The sequence below is a fragment of the Procambarus clarkii genome, chromosome 29 (genome assembly GCF_040958095.1).
Source record: "Procambarus clarkii isolate CNS0578487 chromosome 29, FALCON_Pclarkii_2.0, whole genome shotgun sequence".
NCBI lineage: Eukaryota > Metazoa > Arthropoda > Malacostraca > Decapoda > Cambaridae > Procambarus > Procambarus clarkii.
The window spans coordinates 5,757,761-5,782,645 of NC_091178.1; the positions used below are offsets into that span (position 1 = coordinate 5,757,761).

Genomic DNA, 24,885 nt, shown 5'->3' on the forward strand with positions numbered 1-24,885 from the left:
AGCAAACATCTAAAGCCCATGAGTTAGCATGAGAACCGGGAGGGAAAAGGGGGAGCTTCTTGGGGGTACCCAGAAGTGTGTTTTATTATAGTCCATAATATTCTGCATATACAAATCCTTAAGAAGAAACATGTGACAATAAGATCAGAAAAACTTAAAGGGGCTTACCTATGAACATCAAAGTCCTGGATGCCAGACCCAAGTTTATAAGGAGACATTGTTTACACTACAGCAGCAGCTTAAAAATAGCTGTATCAGCTCTGCCTGCTCTCCAGTGATTTCTTGTCTGGATAGAAGGGGTTTCTTCATTTTCTTCCTCTGTGGGGTGAGGTTGAATATGTGGTTCCATGTCTTGTTTCTTGAGATTTGGCTCTCGACATGGAAACTATGTGGCTCGTGTCTTGCGTTCTTACAGGTGGTGTGTCTTCCATGCCATTGCCTTAGTGTGGAAGGCTGATGATGCATTCTATCGTTGGTATATTTTTAGACACATTTGGCTACTCTACAATACTGGTAGTTCTCTTATTTGCATGAAACCTGCTGCTGCTGTATGTGGCCACATTCTCAATTAACAGGGTTTTCGCTGTGGTTGTTTTTCATCTGGACTTGAGTCAGTGGGTATTCTCGTCATTCCCTCTAGGCTGGAAGCTGCTGCTTGTGTTTTTTCTGGTTTAGAGTCTTTTGCTGGCGAGATGTTCCCCTTTGCTTCCATGGTGGCCAACACTTCAATAAATTCTGGCTTTTCAGGCCTGTATGTTTGAGCTTGCTTGTTTTTCTGCAGCTCTGCTTCTTTCAGGGGTTCAGTCCAAGGTAGTTTTCTCATTAATTCAGGGTTTTGTGCTGTTCATCTATTGGCTTTTAGCATCACATTTCCTGGTGTTTTGTGTGTTCCTTTTTCTCATTCCAGTTTCTGCTTCTCGAGTTTGTTTCTGGTCTCCGTGCGGTTTCCTGGTTTTCCCTCCCATCCTTCTTTTTTCTGTGTTCCCTTTGTTTTATAATTGTCTGCTGGTGCTCCATTTGCTGTATCTGGTTGTATTCACTTAGTTGTGCTTGTGGGGGTTGAACTTTAGCCCTTTGGTCCCAGTTGTGGTGGTCTGCCTTTTCTTGCTTGTCCCTCGAGCTGCTCCAGGTACCGTTTACTTTGTCCTTGGTTTCTTGTTTTGGGGCCCATTTGTCTTCGGTAATCTGTTGTTATTTTGTTGCTCTGGTCTGTGGGTGTGTCAGTGTGTGGCTCTGTCCACCTTTTCTGACTTGACTTTGTGCTTGTGGGTTTTGGCGCTCTCTCCTGCACTGTGCCAAATGTCCATGCCATTGGATAGGGTTACCTGCAGCTGTTCTCCCTTTCTTTGGGGGCTACTGGCTGTTGCTCTCCTTTGCCCCTAGTGAGTCCTGTGTTTTTGTTGTGCTTTCCATGGTAGCTCCAGGGAATCATGAGCAGCCACTCCCAGAAATCCAGTACTGAATTTAATCAAATGCCTTTTTCTGGTGGGATACTCGGTGGCTCCCTGTTCCCGCCATCCCCCCTTTTGAGCTTTGACACATATCTGATGCCTTTTCCTGGTTGAAGCATGAGCTGCTGGATCTGCCACCTGGTAGTGGAAACGTGTAACTAGCAGTGATAATAACATAACCATTGTGTCATTGTTACTATTTTCCTTGCAGCTGTGTGTTTTAGTGTGCTCTACCTTTCTGGTGAATTTTCCTTTTTTGTTTAAAGTGATGTGTCCCTTGCTCCCTGAGCTTCTTGGAGACAACCAGATTTTTTCTCTGAGCTCCAGTAAGTGTTTGACTCTCAAGCACCTAGTGTACTATGTGTAGGACTTTCCAGATAGCTAGCACCAAGGAGCCACCTAGAGGCCCACCAGAAAGAAGCATCTCATTACATTCAATGCTAGAGTTTTACAAATACAGGGGTATATTTATATATATGGTATAATTTAAAGAAGAGGGCAGTTTTTTCTGAACCATCGTAATCTTCAAAAACCTTGGATAACAAGATTTTATTGAAGGCTGAACACCACGAGTGTGACTTTCATCCTATAACTACACTTAGGCATAACTACACTCACTACACACACTATAACTGCACTCACACGAATAAATGCTGCAGAGACATAGCACAGAATAATGTACCAAGTTCCATTATCTGGCTTCAAGTCTAAATACCTTCCTAATATAACTGAATACATTAAACCAAAAAAAGGGGTCTGTATTTTTAACACACATGAAAACTGATTGTGTTAATTCTCTGCACAATCAAAAGTCAATTGTATTTAGATCTGAAATATGCTAATGGAGGTACTTTGTTAATTTTTGCCTCGGGTGTGTGCAATAAATGTAAATATTTTTTTACAGGAGCATTCACAATCAGAATTGGACAGAATGCGTTTAGTACGAGTTAGTAAAGATTTTAGAGTTATTGCTCTAGGACTGCCCTCGCCACCTTACCAGGGTTACCCTCTTGATCCTCCATTAAGATCAAGATTTCAAGCTAGAGAAATATCCAATCTACCTTTCAAGGTAAGTAATTATATAATGTATATTAACATTAAATATTGATATTAATTCATTTTGTCAAGGACAGAAAGCCTGTGTATATATTCACCTAGTTGTGCTTGCGGGGGTTGAGCTCTGCTCTTTCAGCCCGCCTCTCAACTGTCAATCAACTGTTACTAACTACTAATTTTTTTTCACCCCCACACATACCCCCAGGAAGCAGCCCGTAACAGCTGTCTAACTCGCAGGTACCTATTTACTGCTAGGTAACAGGGCATCAGGGTGAAAGAAACTCTGCCCATTGTTTCTCGCCGGTGCCAGGAATCGAACCCGGGCCACAGGATTACGTGTCCAGCATGCTATCCACACAGCCACCGGCGGCCCCAGATTGTGTGTGTGTATGTTTATGTACTGTATGTACTGTATGTGTATTCAGTGGCACCTCGACTTAAGATTGCCCCGACTTACGATAATTTTGAGTTACGATATAAGTTTTTTCGAAAAATGCGACTCGACTAACGATATTTGTTGGTACACGTTTGGGTCGACTGAGCGCATGGTTCACGGTCATGCGGACTGACTTGCCTCAGTTTACTAGAGCCGCCTGCTTAGTGACAATCACGCTTATAAGAAATTCCATTTTGTGGTGATATTTTGCTTTTTGAACATAAAACTGATTATTATATATCACCCCATGGGTCCCAAGAAAGTCAGTGGTAAGGTTCAACATATGAAAACACATGTAAGAATGACCATAGAGGGGGAAAAAAAAAAAAAAGAGATCATATGTAAACATGAAAATGGTACTTGTGTTGTTGAACTAGCTAGCAGTAGCAGTACAACAAATCTTCAGAGGAGGAGGAGGAGGAGGAGGCAGCATTAGAGGATGTCCCTTCCTCATTAATTAAGAAAATGTGTGCAGTATGGGAAGAACTGCAAAGTTTTGCTGAAAAGAATCGCCCAGATAAAGCTGTAACAGGCCGTTGCATTGATGTTTTTAATGACAATGTGATGCCTCACTACAGACAAGTGTTGGAAAGAAAGGAAAAACAATCTTCAATGGAACGATTTCTAGTGAGAAAATCGAGCAGTGAGGCATAACTGGGTCCTAGTGGTACTGGTATGTAGGCAAAATGTGCCAGTGTGTGTACCCCAGAGAAGTCATTTGAGAAGTCATTAATCATTTTGAGACCAAGAACACTAGTCAATATGAATAAATTGCATATACAGTACATCTATATTAATTCTGAGGCCTGTAATATGTACCCTCATTAATGAAATTGCCTTCCAATCAAAATTATTGACCCATGCTCCATATTTATATACATGAACATTTTTTACACCAAATTCATAAATACTGTATAACTTACAAAAATAACATATCATAATAAAGTCTCTTAAACATTTTGTAAGGTGCTTAGCAGAGACCTAAGTGCAGCAGTGTTTGTCTTGACATGCACCAAGAGGGTAGAGCGTTGTAGTGTTAACAATAGTGTATCCTCCAATAAATAACTTTATCTTTAGCTATAAACATAACCTATTAATTTATTTTGCACAGTTGTAACATGATAGGTAAATGAAACCATATTAAAAGCATGAATAATATATTTGTAATGTGTGTGTGTGTGTGTGTGTGTATATATATATAATTACCGTATATATAATCTTTACCTTGATCTTTATAACGCGTGTATAACCCATTTGAACTTTGAACTCGCAAAATCATTTTGTAGCTTAAAATGAAATATATAGGGTAAACTCTTACACTGCTTTAGAATGTAACTGCTCTTGGGTAGTTTTTCTTTTTAGTTTGGGTACAAGAAAGACGAGTAGTCAGAATAGTACGTGATGTTTATCAGCAATAATTCAATCAGCAATAGGATATTTCTTAGAAATATCTAACCTTAGTACATTGAAATAATTTCTCAAAAGCTAGACTAAAATAGACGTGAAGCTGAAGGTTAAGGCATTAACTCTTTGCACCATGCAAGTAATGTTGAGCTTTAAGCTCTTGAGAATACCTGTAGTTATAGAAATTTAGAAGTAACTATAAAGCAATTAGAAAATCCAACGTTGAATGTTTTGAGACTTGTCTTTCTGGTGGGTCGCTCACTAGCTTCCCAGTGCTACAACCTGTAAGCAGTCAAGCAATGGAGTGTTCATCTTCAGGAACTAAGTTTGTCATGATAATGATAAAATATATAAAGAATCCATATGCTGTTGACGAGGTTGTTCATAATGCCCAAAATATATAGTTTTCCTAGAAAATGGCAAGTCATTACTTTCAACGCTTGATTTTTTTGGGGTATGACTGCTGTTAAACCAATTTATTCTATTTAAAAAGCTGTTTGTTTACAAATGAGACAATATTGCAACTTTGATTGGAATATATATTAATTTAGTGTATATGATGATGTAAACAGTCACTAGGGAGTGGTGGTATGAATATATGGACATGTATAAAAATACTAAGGATACGACTCTCGATCATAATACAGGTACAGTATATCATTTGCCTTTTAATGTACAATAAGTTATAATTTGTGGTTTTGTTCATTGCAAAACTAATTTGTACCTATTACTTCATTTTCCCAGCAGTATGATGGCCACCCATCTTTTGAGTTTCACAGATGTATTTGAAATGGTACAGCAGCAGAAATGTCTAGTGTTTTTATACATTTCATGCTATTTATATGAGAAGAAAAAGGGAATGGAATAAACTGTGCACAGTATCCAGACAGAGGATACTTCATTGCTGGATAATTAGTTCTGGACGATCTTGATTGGGATGTGGATACTGGAAAATAAAAGAAAAGCATATTATAAAAATTACCTCTGTGAATAAAACGAGTATTAAAGATGCATGACACTATTCAGTTCTGCCACCCCATGAGGTGAACAGAGGTTGAGCTTGTTGGTGGAGCACTCTGCATTAATGTTTTAAATTATGAAGCTGTTACTGTCATATTTTTTTTAGGGTTTGCAAATGATTTGACTGTAATATAGTAAAAAAATCCTATATAAATTTAGAGATTGGAGAGAATCTCTCTCTCTCTCAACAAAAAATTGAATGAGCTTACTTTAACGTCTTATTGTCATAATAAGCATTTCCTCTCCCATTGATGGATGCATTGGCTCCAAAAATAACATCTTTTGTAATTGTTTCTGGAAAAACACCTTCCCCTTCTGTTTTTATTTCTTCAAGAATTTGTGATTTAAGAGGAGCATTGAACCAAGCTGGGGCTGTGTGGAACCAGGCTGGTGGTGTTTTGAACCACCACGGAGTGCTGTTGAACCAACTTGGGAGGGTGTTGAGCCATTCAGGAATCTGAAAATTAATAAATTTTGTTAGGTTAATTTTTAATTACTGTAATTTATATTTGTTAATTATTTTAAAATGAGAGGTATAATTAGATTCCCAATATACTGTATTTCAGAAAAGATGTAAAAAAAGAAATTTAAATAGAAAATACTGTACTGGAATTTGAACATACTAAATTGGTTACTAGTTTATCACTTGCACATACCACCCTCAGATGTCAGACCTATAATGTGCATACCATCCCAAGATATTTTAGGTACCCTGCAACATTTGAAATTCCTGCAAATACACAGGGTTCCCAGTTTGGTGGGTTGAGACCTCAAACAAACATCTACCATCTTGAAACAATTGAGGGTAGCCTGCCGTGCCCACAGGTCGCTAGCTTATAGAACAGGACTCTAGCCCTCAACCTGGTAATACTATATGGGTTTTTCACAAATGTAAGCACAGCAGGTTGATTCAGTATGGAACCACAAAAAAGATGGGACTTTCCAGGCCTTGACAGTGAAAACTGATCAAGGCCACCAGGTGCAGTCAGCCACTTGCTAGCAAACCCTGAATGTAGCTTGGGGACAATGGCAACTACCAATTGCATGAGCACCATTCCATGAAACAAGTGCTCAAACGTCTGCACACCCATAAAGGAGGGTGAGGCACCCTCCACAGGAGGCCGGCCTCTCAAGGGATGAACACGTGAACCCACCAGGGAAGGCAACCTTGACTGGGCAGAAGTAACAGAAAGCACTTGGGGAAGGCAACCCAGAGACTATGCAGCTCTAGGTGAACAGTGACTTAAGGTCCTCACAACAGGTTAGACTTTAAAATATACTAATGAAGCTAATACCAAAATCAGAACAAACACAAAAAAAATAACTCTTGGAAGGCAGTCTAAACTGGAACCCAAAGGGTGAAAGTGACACAAAGAGCACTGCTAGCATCACAGCATAGAGGGGAATAACTAATGGGTTGCCCTGGTCTGTCCTGGACTGCCTGATGCTGCCACCTGGCAGTGGGGAAGGGTAACTATCAGGTGAATGCCCTAACCACTGTCTCGTTTTCAGAGTTGCTTGATTCACCTTGCTTTTGTCTGTTTTGTCTTTACTTTTGTGGTGGTTTATTTCTCAGGGTGATCTAGCATGCCCTGCTCTGTGCCCCTGAGGGTACTAGGTTTGGCCTCCGGGAGGCTTTTAATGCCTTGTAAAGGTAGTGTGATGTGTGGAGCTATCCAGGAGGCTTGTAACAGGGACCCACCAAGGACCCACCAGAAAAAGGCATTTTACTATATTCACTGCTGATTATTTCATGCCCTTATTTATTTTGCATATTTTGTTTGTTCTTCACTGTGTCTCTTATTCATTGGAATATATATGCAATTTTTATGCTAATTTTAATGAGCTGTGTGGAAATTCTTTACTGAAAGTTTGATAAAACATAACTTCTCTGGCCTTCAAAATAAATTTCTAGTAACAATCTAGAATAAATAAATTATAGATATGAATTAAAATTACATAAATGCAGTCTTGCAGTGAGGAATAAAGAATATGTAAATGAAATCCGTTTTGGCACGAAAGTAAGAATGACTTGGATTTCAGTTTGCAGTTAGGGAGTTGCTCTCCAGATCCCTACCTACTACTTGTTGATGATTCCGAGGATCAACATCCTGGCCCAGTCTGACTAGACCTCTTGGTTGCTGGTCTGACCTACTGGGCTGTTTAATGGGGCTGCTTGCAGCCTAATATGCAAGTCACAGCCTGATTGGTCAGGCAGCCTTTAAAGGTGCTTCTCGAGTTCTCTTTCGAACAGAAATTTGAATCCTCATCATGGCTCCGACAGTTTTTCTCGTTGACACATCACGTTAGTGTGATTACTGTGTAATCATACATATGACTGATGTGCAATTTATAGCCATTTGTATTACTACTGTACTGGTATATACAATATGTATGTTAATACCTGTTCTATGACTAATGTTGAACATCACTTGCATGCACTACTTTAATTAATAAGTACTGTACAAATAATTATATAAAGATAAGAATCTACTGATATAAACATTACTTTAAATTCTCCAACCAGTGCAATCTTATCTTTATAAATCTTATAAGTCTTACCTTAAAGATAAGATTCTTATCTTTATAAGTATTTAATAATACTGTATACAGTATATAGTAGTAATAGAGCTGGCTATGAATTACATATCAGTCATATCTATGATTTTGTATACAGTACTGTACAATATAGACAACCTGCAACTTGTGTTACTGGAAATAATCAACCACAGGTCAGAGAACTACCGAGATTGTGACAAATTCTCGCTCACCCAACAGATTACAGATCCAACTAGAAATGAGAACACACTAGACCTGATCTTGACAAACAATGAAGAACTAATCAGAGACATTACAATCTCAGATACTACATATTCAGACCACAAACTCATTGATGTTCAAGCTAACATTAATACCAGCAGTAGGTCCAAGAGGATTAACAAGCAAGAAGGGTAATTCAGTCAATTCAATTTCAACAACAATAAGATCAACTGGAGAAACAAATTAATATAGACCTTGCAAACATGCATTGGGAGACAGTCTTGTGTGACAAAACTCCCACACAGAAGTGATACATCAGGCTGCAAGCAGCTTGATGTACTTAGGCTGGACAGTAGAACGATGGTCTCACTTCATGTATGTTGGCATTCAATTCCCAATTGTACAAGTGGTTGGGCACCATTCCTTCTCTCTGTCTCATCCCAAATCCTAATTCCGATACTTTCCAAGGGCTGGGCTTTATAGTCGTAATGGCTTGACACTTTCTCCGGATAATTCCCTTCCCTTCTCCAATCACATACTTAACTTTTTATCATGCAGATTTATATATGTACTGTTAATATTTTCTTCACTTAAATCATGTGACAGTGCTAAGGAAATACTCAAATGTTCTTCTGATCTAAACCTATTACATTTACATAAAACATGAACTGAGGAGATTAGATATAAAAATAAAGTAAAAGAGCAAATTGATATTTTGTCTTTTTTTTTTTCAAGAAAAATGAAAGTAGCTAGAAAGGAACTACTGTATTGCATAAAAGTTGTTACCTGGAATTGAGATGGAGGTGCAGGCATCCCTGGATCATTGAATACATGTGAGGGACACTGCTCGTTTACACAATCGCCTTTAATCTCATTAAAAGAAAAGTTTTCAATACATTTATATAATTGTTGGGTATATTGTTCCGTCGTAGATTTGTCCCTGCATCTGTAACAGATAAGCAAGTTTCAGTCATGTGAACTAAGGCGGTAATACAGTATGGTATACTTGCTTGTTCTCGGCTTGATTTCGGTTTTAGGGATTAATATCCCTGTGGCCTGGTCTCTGACTAGGCTTCCTGGTTGGTGGTCTGGTCAACCAGGCTATTAGATGCTGCTGCTCGCAGTCTGATGCTAGCAGTTGACCTTAACTACAAAAGAGCTTTCATGGAAGTTCCCACTCGGATGCTCCTCAGGCTTAAAAAAAATGCACCAGGCCTCTGACACCCACCTTTGTCTACTGGAAATCAGAACCAGAATTTGGCTTTCTATGAGACCCGATAGGCCACAACCCCTGAAGTCGTAACCTATAAGACCACTGGAGCCTGTGGCTCAGTCAACACAGGCATCCAGCGATGATAAATATCACACTCTCATTAATGAAACGACCCTTAAACCTGGAAGGTGGAGTGACAAGACACAACAGGAATGTTTATTTGTGTCTGAAAACATTGACCCATATGTTTGAAATCTGCAAGTACTAGTAGAATAAGCTTAGTTCTTCAACTGCTTCACTTTTGTGTGGTGTCTGCTTTCTTCAACCCTCCTGCCTGTGTGTTGCATACATTTCCCTGCTGCTTTCATATACTATACTGCAATTGTATTTAATAAATACCTGCTGTGCACTATATTTGGCTTAAGTCATTATGTCTTTGGGAATGACTGTGGCTTCACTAAGCTTGGCTTGTTGTTGAATTTCTGGTTCTGCCTGCTGCAGGCCTGATGGTTTCAGTGTTGGGGCTGTCCCCTCTAGGGAAGTGATAGTCTTCAACCTACTCGCCTTGCTTGTTTCACTTGTCTCTTAAGATCAGCCTAGGGTTTTGGTATGGGTTTCCCTGGTTGATGTCCAGTCCATTTCCTCCATTGCAGCTCCAGCTTCTATAAGGGTTATAGGCTCCTTCACTGCCCTTCCTCCTCTTTGGCAAGGTAAGGTTGCAGTGTATTAGTTACCAGAGGAAGATTTGCAGTTGCCCTTTGACCTTGTTTAGAGTTTAGTTCCTAAACCGAAGGGTTTATTGCTTCTACTGAATATCTTCACCTCTCCCATTTAATGTGCAAGGTTGTTTCGTCTTCCACTGTTCCATGAGTGCGTTTCTATGTTGCTGTTTGTGGCATAGATTTCCCCTTCCCCCTTTCCCTGCACAGGTTTTGCTTTCCTCTTATGCTTCCTGGCTGCAGAATGAGATCTGGTTTCTTCCTTGCTGGCAGACAACCTTTTATTTTCTTTAGCAGGTGGTGGCTTTGTTATCAGCCACAGGTGTTTGATTAGAAGGAAGCTGCATTGGTTTTTCAGGTCTTTCTCAGGAATCTTACCTTCATGGTTGTAACAGTGTCCTGTTTGCACTTGTCTTGTCCTGCATAGAAGAGTTTAGCATCCAGGTGCTCTGTTGCCTTCAGTATTTGTGGCTGTGAACAGGACAGTATACAAGACCATTAAGGCCATACACAAATATGTGGTCACCGCAATAAATACTTAGACTGAAACAACTGGAGTTATATGTTGATTTGAAAGAATAAATTCCACTTGTATAGAAGTGAGCAGTACCAGCGAAACGAGAGCTGGACATTTACTCTGGGTATGAGAAGATGATTTGCTAACTTGGAATATATTAAAACAACTCCTATATACTGGTACTATGAATCATGACCAAAAATATCATTCACTGAAAGCTTACCAACCATCCAGGAAGTGAGAAATAAATACCTGTACTGGTGTAGGAGCCAAGGCTGTCAACAGGGATGAAACTGTAGTAGTTCAGGAAGTTGTAAATTCTGATTCAATATATCCAGATAAAAATGACATTGGACACACTCATTGTCTGGAGATCAGACAGCACCAACAACTTGATAGGTACAGACACTGCAACAGACTTTGATAGAGACTAGAAAGACAAACATTTGCAAATTCCATGCCGTGGGCATTTGCAAACAAATATTCTGGAAAAGAAAGGGATTAGAATGCAGCTAGCCCCATGCCAGAAAACATCTAAATATACAGTACTTATAGGAAAATGTCACAAGGATCAACATTCAGGTACTGTATTTACATCCAGACATGAGCAAAACCTCACTCCAGGAAAGAAAATGCTATGATCTCAGCCACCCAAGACTTTCACATAAGAGGCAGAATGCTACACAAAGTGTCAAAGTGGAAAATGGCTTTGGAGGAAAGTCAAATAATTTTTTAGACCCAGAAGAGAGAGATTTCAGAAGGTGCAGCAGAGGGAATAAATGGTACTGAAACTGGCTGAAAGCCATTTGCATACCAGTCGGGTACATTTACACTCAACAGAGCTACAACTATGACGGGCAACAACCTTACAAGAAGTACTACTGGTCAGAAGTCCAATATGTCCATATATAACAAACCTGACTTAAAAATCTCCCAGTTAAAATATACCAAATAGAGTAACCTCATTCATCTTTGCCAATGTAAAAGGACTGCTCAATTCTCTCTCCTCCCTTTAGAGTAGGAGAGATTGCTGAAATAGAGGAAATACAGAGAATGTATACAGCATGCATAGACATGATAAAACACCTAAACTATTGGGATCGTCTGTAAGCTCTCAAAATGTACTCTATAGAAAGGAGATGCGAGAGATACCAAATCATATATACAGTGTACATGGAAAATACTGGAGGGCCAGGTGCCAAATTTGCAGTTAACTAACATACTGGAGTGAACGATATAGATGGAAATGCAGAAGAGCCAGTGAAGAGTATAGATGCCATAGGCACAATCTGAGAACACTGTGTGAACATCAGAGGTCCACGGTTGTTCAATGTCCTCCCAGCCAGTATAAGAAAATTTGCTGGATCAAATGTGGAAGTCTTCCTGCAGACTAAGTGCTGGACTAATCGGGCTGTAGGGGATATGCGGGCCTGCGGGCTGCTCCAAACAACAGCCTGTTGGACCAAGCTCTCAAAAATCAAGCCTGGCCCCCTAGGCTGGGCTTGGGGAGTAAACGAACTTCCAGAACTCCATCCATGTATAATGCAGGTACAGGGTTTGCTCCCTCTTGGTAAAGCTTATCTGTTCTTATGCGGTACAGGTAGCTTTGAATGGGATTCTTTGCTGGGTTTCTCTCATTCTTTGTATTGTCATCATCTTGTCTTCAAGGAGTGCCGGACCAATTGGGCTGTGGTGGATATGTGGGCCTGCGGGCCGCTCCAAGCAACAGCCTGGTGGGACCAAACTCTCACAAGTCAAGCCTGACCTCGGGCCGGGCTTGGGGGAGTAGAACTCCCAGAACCCCATCAAGCAGGTATCATCTGCTGTTGCCTTTATCAGGTAACTTGCACTACTCCTACTCGTTACATTTGCAGACTTGCCATTTTTGTTTTTCTCCAAGTCCACTTAATTGCTTTTCTTGTTTGCTACTCTGTTCTTTCTCCTCCTCAAAGGTGAGATTCAGAGAGCCCAGTCTTGATGTTTGCAACTCTTTGCTGGTCGTCATATATGGGGTTTCTTGGCCTATTGTACCATCTCTGTCAGAGCTGGGTAACAGGCTTTGTTGGTGCTGCATTGGTGCCCTTATTTGTGTCAGTTCTTTATGGTGATTAAGTGGGCCTTCCACCTGTTTCTTTTATTGGTGTCTGTCCTTTGTATCGATTGCTATTGGGTGTTATCTTCTCCGTTCTGGCTCTTCTTAAACCATTGGTTGCTGTGCATCCTGTCTCCTCATCTCGTTTGGCCTTGGTATAGATTTTATTACTTGGTAGGTGGGTGAAATGTGTCCTTGTCTTTCTCTGGCTGTCCTGGATGCTCTTTGTTCTGTGGTTGGGGCCCTTATGTCCTGTGGCTGCTGTACTGTACAGCAGTCATGTGCATCACAGCTGGAGTATTTACTCCATGGAAATGATCATTTGCTTTGTTTACCTAAAGATACCTAATTAACATCAAGCAGTCCCTTGTTTTTTTGTGCCTATGTTTTATGGGCGTTTCCTAGTTTTGTGGTGATCTGTAGTTGCCTGCTCCCCTGTCCCTGTAAAATGAGCCATATTCTGGTCTTGGCTTCCATTAGGTAATACACAAGTCTTGGAGTTCTGGTGTGTTTGGCTAAGGCTGGGTGTAAACCAGAAAAGGACACTTCATTATATATTATGCATGACTAATAACTTTTGAAAAATATGGGATTGATTGACTGGAAAAATGTTAAGCCTATTGCATTGAAAAAACATGGCACTGATGGGATGGAAATGTGTTAGATTTATTAGTACTGAAAGGGTTGAATCTACAGATATTTTTGGCCTGTTAGTCATCATTGTACCAAAGACATATGTGGTGATGAAGTCTATTAATACATCATGATTACTTATCTTTGAATAAAAGTCTATCCCTGATTTCAAAATAATTGCAAACCAGAATTTTATCTAGTAATATTTGGTATTACTATCACTTGAATTAAACCTTTTTGAACACACAGGATTGATTTTGTTTTTCCAAAAAAGTTTTTGCATGCAGTTTCAACAATTGTGCTTCCCCCTCCTTCCCACAAGTTATCTGCATAATTTACATGCACTAGATATCTTTACCTAAAATATTATGTATTTTTTTGCAAATACTGTGTAGTATATACTAAGATCAAATTATAAACATTAAATCTTTAATTTGGATACTACTAGTTTTCAAGAATTGTTAGATACTGTATCTTATTTCATAAATCTAAATAAAGAACACCTAATATAGGGTACTTATATTACTTACATAAGAAAGAAATCACAGTTATTCGGAATTCCAAAGATTCCTTCATGCGTGCACGGTTGAATGTCATTGTTGCGGACGTAGGCAGGACCTGCTTGGATATTACTTGGTGCTTTTATATTTTGTATTATTGGGTTACTACGAATTTCTCTCACGGGCTTAGCATTGATTGGCAACTTGACTTGTGTTGTCTCGGCTGAAGGTGCAATGATTTCACTCACGAGCTCAGCATTGCTTGGCTTCTTGACTTGTGTTGTCTCAGCTGAAGGTGCAATGATTTCACTCACGAGCTCAGCATTGCTTGGCTTCTTGACTTGTGTTGTCTCGGCTGAAGGTGCAATGATTTCACTCACGAGCTCAGCATTGCTTGGCTTCTTGACTTGTGTTGTCTCGGCTGAAGGTGCAATGATTTCACTCACGAGCTCAGCATTGCTTGGCTTCTTGACTTGTGTTGTCTCGGCTGAAGGTGCAATGATTTCTCTCACAAGCTGAGCGTTGCTTGGCAACTTGACTTGTGTTGGCTTGGCTGAAGGTGCAATGATTTCACTCACTGGCTGTGACTTCTCAGGAATATTTACTGGTAAACTTGTCTTTGATGGCAGATGAGAAACTAGGAGGAATGGAGAGAAAGATTAAAAAAAAGACTGCACTGAATACTATGAAGTAAAGTACTTAACTGTACTACATTACTCAGTCATTCATTAAAATGTCCGTCTGTTATGGTACATACTCATAATAACTTTCTTGCCAAATTTTTTTTTAACAAGTCTAGTATTTGACAAGTTGGACCCACAGTACCTAGAATTAATGAGAGTGCTTGCCTGTGTATTCACATGTGTATACATGCACATAAAATATTTATAAAAGTTAAATAATTATACAGTTAATATACAGTTAGTTTATAAAAGTTAATTGATCTATACTATAAGAGAGAGTGTCTGTGTGCCTGTTCAAAGTTGGAGGCTACATGGTTGGGGCGGCTAGCCTCCCCCGACTGGCAGAGAGTCTGAGATACGGGACAGTCATAGGCTGGTCGGGGTCATCAGAATTCATAACGAAATGGCATGCCCCACACATTTAAACCCCCGCAATGATTTTTGACACTGCCCACCAGCTACACAGCTATACAAAAAAAAAGAGAAGGATGGGCAGACTGCATTTTCTCAGACTGTCGGAAAGCCTTTGACACAGTACCCCATAACCGCCGTGATCGCTACTGTCTTCGCTATCTGGCGCTGGTCCTTGCAACATCCTTCCTCTCGCCTCTGTCATGCCTTGACTTTTACCCCTCCTGTAGTTCCTGTTCCTCTTCATCACCTCCCTCTTTCTGTCCGGCTATCATGCTTACAGGACTCTTTCCATTCGTTTTTCTCATATTTCTCCTCGTATTGTTCCTTCCTTGCCCCTGTGGAGGGTCTCTGTTTCGAAGTTTTATACATCCTTGACCCACGTTACTAAAGCTTTTACTCCTCCCACGGTTCTGAAGCGCCTTTTTCTTGAGCACTTTTTTTCACACTCCTGCTCCGTTTCCATCTTCACCGATGGGTCTAAGTCTGCGGACGATGTGGGCTACTCCATTGTTTTTCTTGACCGCACTTATATGTGTCGCCTCCCTTCGGAGACTAGCATCTTCACAGCGTAACTTTATGCTATTCTCTATGCTCTCCGTCTCCTGCTTTCTCGTTGTCACTCCTCCTTTGTGATTGTAGTTGACTCTCGTAGTGCCCTCGTGGCTCTCGGGTCCTTTAATCCTGTCCATCCGGTAGTTGTCGAGATTCAACATTGGCTGTTTCTTATCTCTAGTAAATTTAAATCCGTAGAGTTTTGCTGGATTCCCAGCCATTTTGGTGTTTCTTTAAATGAGTGTGCGGATGCTGCTGCTAGAGAGGCTATCCGCTCTTGTCCCGTTTCCTGTAAAGGTATTCTTGTTTCCGACTTTTACCCGGTTATTCATTCCTCCATCCTTGCCCATTGGCAGGATTGTTGGTCTTCTGTTGTTGGTAACAAGCTGTGTACTCTTAAGCGTTGTGTGTCCCCGTGGCCTTCCTCCTGCCACTGTAACCGGCGGTGGGAAACGGCTCTAGCGAGGTTGCACATTGGCCATGCACGCTTAACTCACGGACACTTACTGGAGTGCCGGCCAGCTCCTTATTGTCCAAATTGCATTGTCCCTTTTACCATCGTGCTTATCCTTGTTGAATGTCCTGACTTCCAGGATGAACGTGTGTCTTGCTTTCTGACCGTCCCTCGCGGTCACTTGTCCCCCAATAGAATTCTTGGTGAATCGGATATTTTTTATATTGTTCACCTTATGCATTTCTGTTCTTGTATTGGCATCCTTGGTGATATTTAGCACCCTCTGATTAGTTAGTTTAGTTCATTTATTATGCACCCCATACCCATCCTGTGGGCAGTAGTGGAAAGGGTTACAGAGGCACATAATGGGCTCAGGGACTGAACCCCACAATTCATTTAGCTAAGCAAGTTACAGTCTTGATGAGCTAGTTACAAAATTCAGTACGTCGTCACATGATCAATGGGTTCGAGATCGAACCCATTGATGTACACAAGTACAGGTTCTAAATTAAGCAACTGACATATGTGGAGAGCTAGTGTCACAATTGATATGTTTGTCCTGCACACCGCCCCCCATCCAGTGGGCAGCGGTGGATAGGTTACAATCACTTAGTTACTACCTACAGTTAGCAAACTGGGGATATTTGGCTAAAATTTCTGGTAGCAGATCATTTTGAATGAAATATTGACACATCGCTGGAACATTGGTTATAGAATTGTCTCTAAATTCACGTATCTTTTCGCACTCCATCACATAGTGACGGACCTCTGATTATCCCGCACATTTGATGGTGCTACATAGCCTTCCCGGTTTGGTGCCTTCTTTTGATAATTACTTACTTACCCACATCAACCTGAGTAAACACACATGGAGCCAGATTCAAACCAAATGGAGGGACCTTGAAGCAGTAAACCTGATACCCCACCACAAAACCTAACCAGTCCCTTAACCTGGAATGAATAGAGTTGTCCCAGTATGCATTCTTGAGGTCCTGGGACACCATCCAAATTCCAACCTGTAAAATTAAGTGCACTTGACCCAAGGAGGTCATGTGGAAGGATGGACAGGAAATGAAGGTGTTCAAACCTGAAAGGTTGAGGATGAACTGTATGTCTGCCAAGTCCCTCTTTGGGACCGGGAACAAGCAGGACACTGAAGGGATGGGGTCAACTTGACCATGCCTGAGGACAACCACCTCGCAATGGCCAGACAATAATGGCCAGACTCCCCAGAGTTGGGGAGGATACCTGACCTGAAAACCCCGACCCCAAAAAAAGGGAAGGGACCGACCTACTCCAACATAGGCCACTAGAAATGACCTGAAAGACCCACGAATCGTGGACCAGGAGTTGGCAAAATGAGTCAAATGCACCTCTACTGTGACATCAAGGGGTGAATCATGAAAGGACACGCATGATCCATGAGTGGAAGCTCCCTTTCATGATGTGTAGGTACATTTAGCAGAATAGGGATTCACAACAGAAAGTGCAACTGCCTGGGAATCTGACTCTCGAGGATCTACCTTGACAAATAGCAGGTAAGGTCTCAGTTCTACCTGACCACCTCGGAGCTGAGCTAACAATAAAATGTCAATAAACCGACAGGAAAAGGCCACTTCAGACAGAACTTGGGACACTGCATCCTCTGGAATATGTAGAGGCAGACAAAAGGGAAATGGACCAATCCAGATCTAATGATTGGGCCAACATGGCCTGTTGAAACATGAGGCAGGCAGAGTCAAATGCTGCCACCAAGGAAAAGGGGGGAAACCATTTTACGCCAGACTGCTAAGGCAGGGACCATATTGGAAGCAAATGCAGAATAGAGCCAGTGAAGAGTAGAGGTACCATAAGCAGTCAGAGAACACTGTATGAACATCAGAGGTTCATGGTTGTTAAATATCCTCCCTGGAAGTGCTGTATAAGAAATATTGCCAGAACAAAAGTGGAAGTCTTCAGAAAACAACTTGACAGTTTCTTTGCAAGAAGTACTGGACCAACCGGGCTGTAGTGGATCTATATTTTGGTATGCCTAAACCTACTTCTCTAATAAAGGAAATGTGCCCAAATGGGGGGGGGGAGAGTGTATAGTTTTCTTGAAAAATATCACCCTGACAAAGCTGTAATAATGGTAGGGACTTCCCTGCCAAAGAATAACTTCCTCTGCCTCACCACCTTCTACATAGGCCATCAACTCTCCTAAATGCAGGTAAAGTGTATACTGCATTTGCATTTATTTAATTTATTTATTGGATTATTATATTTATTTTTGTGGTCTGGAATGGATTAATCCAATTTATATTATTCCTTATGGGAAAAATTATGTACTGTACTCGAATAGATTGGCACTCGACCTGCCTTCAGGGACCAATTAAGTTCGAGTACTGTAGTTCCACTGTATAATATATTGCAATGCAACTTCTATGAATTACAAGTCATTTTTATAATTACATAGTAATTATAATTACAATTATAATTTTAATTATAATTTTATAATTACAAGTAATTATAAGTTGTGCAGATTAATTTTAAATAATAATGCAAAATATCCACTGAGGTCTTACTAAAACTTTTGTGCCCTCTGTAATCCTTTTTGCACTACCACTCTTAGGATGAGTTCGGGGTGCACAATATACAGTAGTAGCCATCATTGGTGACAGCAATCAAAATTGTTTGGTGTCCTGTCTTCTCTCTAATCTTTGGCATATAAAGTTTATATATTACCAGTGGTGTTGACATACACTATCCTTTCATTTAATTTATTCCATCCATAAACCACTGTTTACAAAAAGAGAACTTTACATATTTGTGAAACTTTTTTCCTCGTAATTTCAGTGACTTTTCAACATTGTGGATTTAAAAAATTCTTCATTAGTGTTCATGTGTGTTAGTGTCAGAGCAAGGTGTCTGATGCAGGGGTAGGTAATGAGGGTAAGAATACAGTGAAAGTAATGTTACCTGGTGGATGTGGTGCATGTTGCTTGGAGTGTTCCAGTGGGCCAGCCCATGATATTGTCACTGCAACAGTCGTCACCACCACTAACTGCTTCCACATCTGGAAAACATTACACCTCTATTTCTTATGGTCATCCTCTGTGTGTGTGTGTTTGCATGCATACACCTATACAACTTTTTCTTGGACGTCAAGTACACATAACATACCAGGTGAATACATTCCCTTGACAAAGGTTCACATGCTCCACCTGATGAATACATTCCCCTGACACAGGTTCACATTCTCCAGCAGGTGAATACATTTCCTTGACATCGGTTCACATGCTCCACAAGGTGAATACATTCCCTTGACACAGGTTCACATATTCCACCAGGTGAATACATTACCTTGATACAGGTTCACACACTCCTCCAGGTGAATACATTACCTGACACAGGTTCACATGCTCCACCAGGTGAATACATTACTGCATTACCTTGACACAGGTTCACATGCTCCACAAAGTGAATACATTCCCTTGACACAGGTTCACATATTCCACCAGGTGAATACATTACCTTGATACAGGTTCACACACTCCTCCAGGTGAATACATTACCTGACACAGGTTCACATGCTCCACCAGGTGAATACATTACCACATTACCTTGACACAGGTTCACATGCTCGACAAAGTGAATACATTCCCCTGACACAGGTTCACATGCTCCACAAGGTGAATACATTCCCTCGACACTGGTTCACATACTCCACCAGGTGAATGCATTCCCCTGACACAGGTTCACATGCTACACAAGGTGAATACATTCCCTCGACACAGGTTCACATACTCCACCAGGTGAATACATTCCCTTGACACTGGTTCACATACTCCACCAGGTGAATACATTCAATAGTATGTAGTCACATGATGTATCATGTACACAATTAATTGTGCTTGTGCGGGTTGAGCCTCTACTCTTTGGTCCTGTCTCAACTATTAATCAACTGGTTATCTTGAGATGATTTCTGGGCTTGGCGTCCCCGCAGCCCGGTCCTCGACCAAGCCTCCTTTTTGTTACACATCCCCAGAAAGCAGCCCTTAGCAGCTGTCTAACTTCCAGGTACCTAATTACTGCTAGGTGAACATGAGCATCAGGGTGAAACACTGTCCATTTGTTTCTTCCTCCGCCGGGGATCGATCAAACCTTAGGACAACGAGCCCCTAGGGCTGTCCAGTCAGCCGTCAGACCCTTAGGTGTACAGGTTCCTGTGTACCAATTTTACATATGTGAACTTATGTCAATAGTATGTATTTAATTGGCACATATGAACCTGTATCAAGGGAATGTGTTCATGTGGTGGAGTTCATGTGGTGGAGCACATGAACCTGTGTTAGTTGGGTGTGTTCGTCTGATGGAGCATGTGAACCCGGGTGTGATTGGGACCTCATACCCATCTTGAGTGGTAATGGGAAAAGGTTACAAAGAACAAATCCACAAGGGCCGTGACGAGGATTCGAACCTGCGTCCGAGAGCATCCCAGACACTGCCTTAATCGACTGAGCTATGACAGTGGGTTACAATAACATAATAGGTTCGGAAATAGAACCACAAGATTCACAAGTCACAGCCTTGATGAGATAGTTTAACAAATTTATCATTGCTCTCAGAACATTTTCACGTGGCTCCGAAATGCGAACATGGCATTTTTTATCAATGATTCTATGTAATACATGTTATATATGACCTGCATATTACCTTGATTGTATTGTTAACGACACTAGTGCAGGTATTATGACCACACCTTCATAAAGATGCGCAAAACGCTTCCCATGTAATCGATGTACAATATTATTTGTGAAAAACTAGAAGCAGTATAACTTGCCTGTGCCATGGTGCGTGAGGTTACCATGGTGGCCGGCGAGGCTGTACAGCTCCCCGCCACCTACACCCCCTTATACCTCTCTCCTTCCCACAAACTGGTTCCTTACACCAACACTGCCGTATGACCCCGGCAGACCAGGACACTGCTTCAGTGGGCAGCCAGGACCTGCAAGGTGCCGGCTGGTCCAACACTCCCGGCCTGCCACTCGTGGAGTAGATATGGGGTTGAATTAAAATTGAAATAAGTTTATTGAGGTAAAATACACACAAATGGATGAGGTAGCTCAAGCTATTCTCACCCCGTTATATGGGGTTGGGGTCCTCGTAATAGAACGTCGCATTTTGACGCATACTCTACATAAGGTCAAAAATCGTCGTACTAGAAAATGGCAGCGGCTCGCGAAAGTGACGTACTGTCCCGTTTTATGGTTTGAGTCCTCGGGGTAGATTAGGCTAATGGCACATTATTACAACAGTTTCTTGCCGTTGGGAAATCTTAGGAGGACGGGCCGAGTAGTGAAGGAATAGGGTGTTGTCTAGTGGTGTACACACGCACGCACAAATAAAAACTGAAAGCCTAACCGTAAACCTAATCTGTCCTAGGCTTAACATCCTCAAGCTTGTAACTGCTCTTCTGTCTTCCCTAATTTCTTGATATATTGCGACTTTTACAGCAGATTGGAATCCAACTCAATTTCAGGCTTATCACATGCAGTTTTAGCAGACTTGTCTTTATCATCATGCTGGACAACACCTTTGTGAGATGGCATCCATACAAATGAGACTAAAACTCTTGCTCTTTGCACCAACAATGTTGTTTATAATGGATGTTACAACATTCCAAATATCTATTTTGCATGTTGGTTTTTTAAGGGCCTGAAGCGATGACTTTTGAATTACGTAAAGTTACTCCTCCATTGTTCTTCAGTGCGTTAGTGGCAAGTTGTGCAGTTAATTCTGCATGTGTGGAGCCACGCCAGTTATTCAGTCCTCACACTTGTGGTCAGTGTACATATGTTATCTTCAGACCACAGGTGTGATAGAACCTAGACGCACGTGATGAGGTCAGGAGCGGGTAGGATGGTGGCAGGAGGAGAGCAGGTCGGGTGGTGGCAGGAGCGGAGCGGGTCGGGTGGTGGCAGGAGCGGAGCAGGTCGGGTGGTGGCAGGAGCGGAGCGGGTCGGGTGGCAGGAGCAGAGCGGGTCGGGTGGTGGTAGGAGCAGAGCGGGTCGGGTGGTGGTAGGAGCAGAGCGGGTCGGGTGGTGGCAGGAGCAGAGCAGGTCGGGTGGTGGCAGGAGCGGAGCGGGTCGGGTGGTGGCAGGAGCAGAGCGGGTCGGGTGGTGGCAGGAGCAGAGCGGGTCGGGTGGTGGCAGAAGCAGAGCGGGTCGGGTGGTGGCAGGAGCGGAGCGGGTCGGGTGGTGGCAGGAGCAGAGCGGGTAGGGAGGTGGCAGAAGCAGAGCGGGTCGGGTGGTGGCAGGAGCGGAGCGGGTAGGGTGGTGGCAGGAGCGGAGCGGGTCGGGTGGTGGCAGGAGCAGAGCGGGTTGGGTGGTGGCAGGAACGGGTCGGGTGGTGGCAGGAGCAGAGCGGGTAGGGAGGTGGCAGGAGCAGAGCGGGTAGGGAGGTGGCAGGAGTAGAGCGGGTAGGGAGGTGGCAGGAGCGGGTCGGGTGGTGACAGGAGCAGAGCGGGTCGGGTGGTGGCAGGAGCAGAGCGGGTCGGGTGGTGGCAGGAGCAGAGCGGGTAGGGAGGTGGCAGGAGCGGGTCGGGTGGTGGCAAGAGCGGGTCGGGTGGTGGCAGGAGCCGTTCAGGAGTTGGTAGGAGCGGGTCGGGAGTGTACAGGTGGGTGGGTACATGCACTCGCCACAAGGTCACTCACCCTCACCTCCACCCTCCATGAATCTCTGAACTGGTACTGCAAAGCCCAGGATGTGGAGGGTACGGTCTGTGTCTATTTGTGGTGGCGAAGTGGCAACACACTCGCCTGGCGTTTCGCGAGCGCTTTGACCTGGGTTCGTATCCTGGCCGGGGAGGATTTACGGGGTGCCAATCTTTAACTGTAGCTTCTGTTCACACAGCAGTGAATGGGTACCTGGTTGTTTAATTAATGATTTGACTGCTCATATTCCGGGGAAAATTAGGATTAAGGACCTGCCCGAAACGCTATACGTGCTAGTGGCTGTACAAGAATTTAAGAACTCTTGTATATATAAATATAAATTAAACAAATTGTGTCTATCAAGGGAGACAGGAATTTTACTCATTACAACAATGAAATGAGCGAAATACCTCAGTACAGTATGGCTATTTTCAGTAAACTCTAAACACACTGAGGACTGAGAACCCAAAGGAATTTTCATGAACGTAACCCCATCTTCGGGGTATGTACTTTGAAAACCCAACATGCAAAATAGATACTAGGAATGTTGTACAATCCATTATAAACAACATTGATTCACGGAACAAGAATTACAGAATCTCATTTGTATGGATGCTGTCTGATATGATACAGAAGGTGGCTAAAGCTGCATGTGATAAGCCTGAAATTAAGGTTAGACCTAAGTATTCTAATCTGTTGACAAAACCGCACTATTTCAGGAAACGAGGGCTGACAGAAGAGTAATCACTGACACTCAGAGGGCAGACAGTCTGACTATAAAGAGAGTTAATGAACCAATCCACAATGGTTCGAACCTACGTCCGAGAGGATCCCAGACGCTGCCTTAATCGACTGAGCTACATGGTCAAAAGAATTGCAACCAAAAATTCTATTGAACTTGGATCCTACAGCCTCTCCGAGACACAAACCAGGGTTTTACACAATTTCCCCGTGCACTCGAGATATGTCAATAAGCTGTTCTACCTCTTCGCCCTTAATTACACACACAAATCACAATAGCGTAATGCATCAAATGAAGAAATCCACAAATCCACTCTTGTGGATTTGATCATTTGATGCCTCACGCTATTGTGATTTCTGTGTGCAAAAAGAGTTAAATGTTTAGACCTGATATTTATATGTACGGACACAGCAAAACAACAATGGTGGTGGAGGGAGAACCATGGAATAGGAATCCATGGTAGGTGATAGAAGAGAGGAACCATTAAGGGAGGCCCTCGAGATGGTAGTAACGCGACGGCAACTGCGGAGAGGAAGAGGCGGCCCGAGTGTTACTGTTACATTTTGTCACTTGAGCAAATCTGGCTGGATGCCAGGGCCAGGGTGTGGGCACGGTAACAATTACCCACCTCTGGGGAGTCGAGTCTACCTTGAGGTGGTTCAAGGGTTCAATGCACTCGTGACCGGCGCCTGGATCAGGCTTCCCGGTTGACGGTTTGATTAAAACAGACTTTGCCGTAGCTGCACGCAATCTGACTGGTCGTGTGCCTTTTGGAGTGTTCATCCAGTTCCCTCCGCAACACTGGAGTTGTTAATAATGCTTCTTATATTTTGAGGGAGTTGAAAAGCCTTATTATTAAGTCCTTTGTTTATAAAATTAAGGTCCACGTGGTGATAAAACACACTGCCGGCGCTTCCCAAGCCCTTTAGCCTGGTTTTGTATCCTGTACAGGGAGGATTAACTGGGCGCCAGTCCTTAACTGTAAACTTAACTGTTCACTCAGCAGTGAATGGGTAACTTGTTATTAAACGATTTGACTGGTCATATTCCAGGGAAAATTAGGATTCAGGACCTGCCTGAAACGTTATGCGTGCTGGTGGCTGTACAAGAATATAAGAACTCTTGTATATATATAAATAAATAAATGAGTTGTTGTGGAGGTCTAAATCATCTGTTCACAACCGAGGAGACAGGTTCCATCCCTGGGTGAGATGATGATTATGGTGTGTGTTGCGGTGCTTGAGGAGATGATTATTATGGTGTGTTGCGGTGCTTGAGGAGATGATTATTATGGTGTGTTGCAGTGCTTGAGATGGTTATTATGGTGTGTTGCAGTGCTTGAGATGGTTATTATGGTGTGTTGCAGTGCTTGAGATGGTTATTATGGTGTGTTGCAGTGCTTGAGATGATTATTATGGTGTGTTGCAGTGCTTGAGATGATTATTATGGTGTGTTGCAGTGCTTGAGATGATTATTATGGTGTGTTGCAGTGCTTGAGGAGATGATTATTATGGTGTGTTGCAGTGCTTGAGATGGTTATTATG

At 42.2% G+C, this 24,885-nt stretch overlaps 2 protein-coding genes across 2 annotated transcripts in view; one reads left to right on the forward strand and one right to left on the reverse strand.

Annotated features, from left to right (window-relative positions):
* The window catches only part of c12.2 (von Willebrand factor A domain-containing protein c12.2), a 68,665-nt gene that overhangs the window by 9,176 nt on the left and 34,604 nt on the right, over positions 1–24,885 (forward strand). Inside the window, 1 exon segment of the mRNA XM_045753222.2 lies at positions 2,356–2,520. Within this exon segment, the coding sequence (XP_045609178.2) occupies positions 2,356–2,520 (165 nt within the window).
* Positions 4,084–20,968, reverse strand: LOC138369770 (uncharacterized). The gene is made up of 6 exons (XM_069333302.1): positions 20,727–20,968; positions 18,863–18,959; positions 13,832–14,438; positions 8,914–9,073; positions 5,577–5,824; positions 4,084–5,293 (listed from the first exon to the last, which is right to left on the reverse strand). Exons 1-6 carry the CDS (start codon positions 20,751–20,753, stop codon positions 5,260–5,262), a joined length of 1,173 nt encoding a protein of 390 aa, XP_069189403.1. The 5' UTR covers positions 20,754–20,968; the 3' UTR covers positions 4,084–5,259.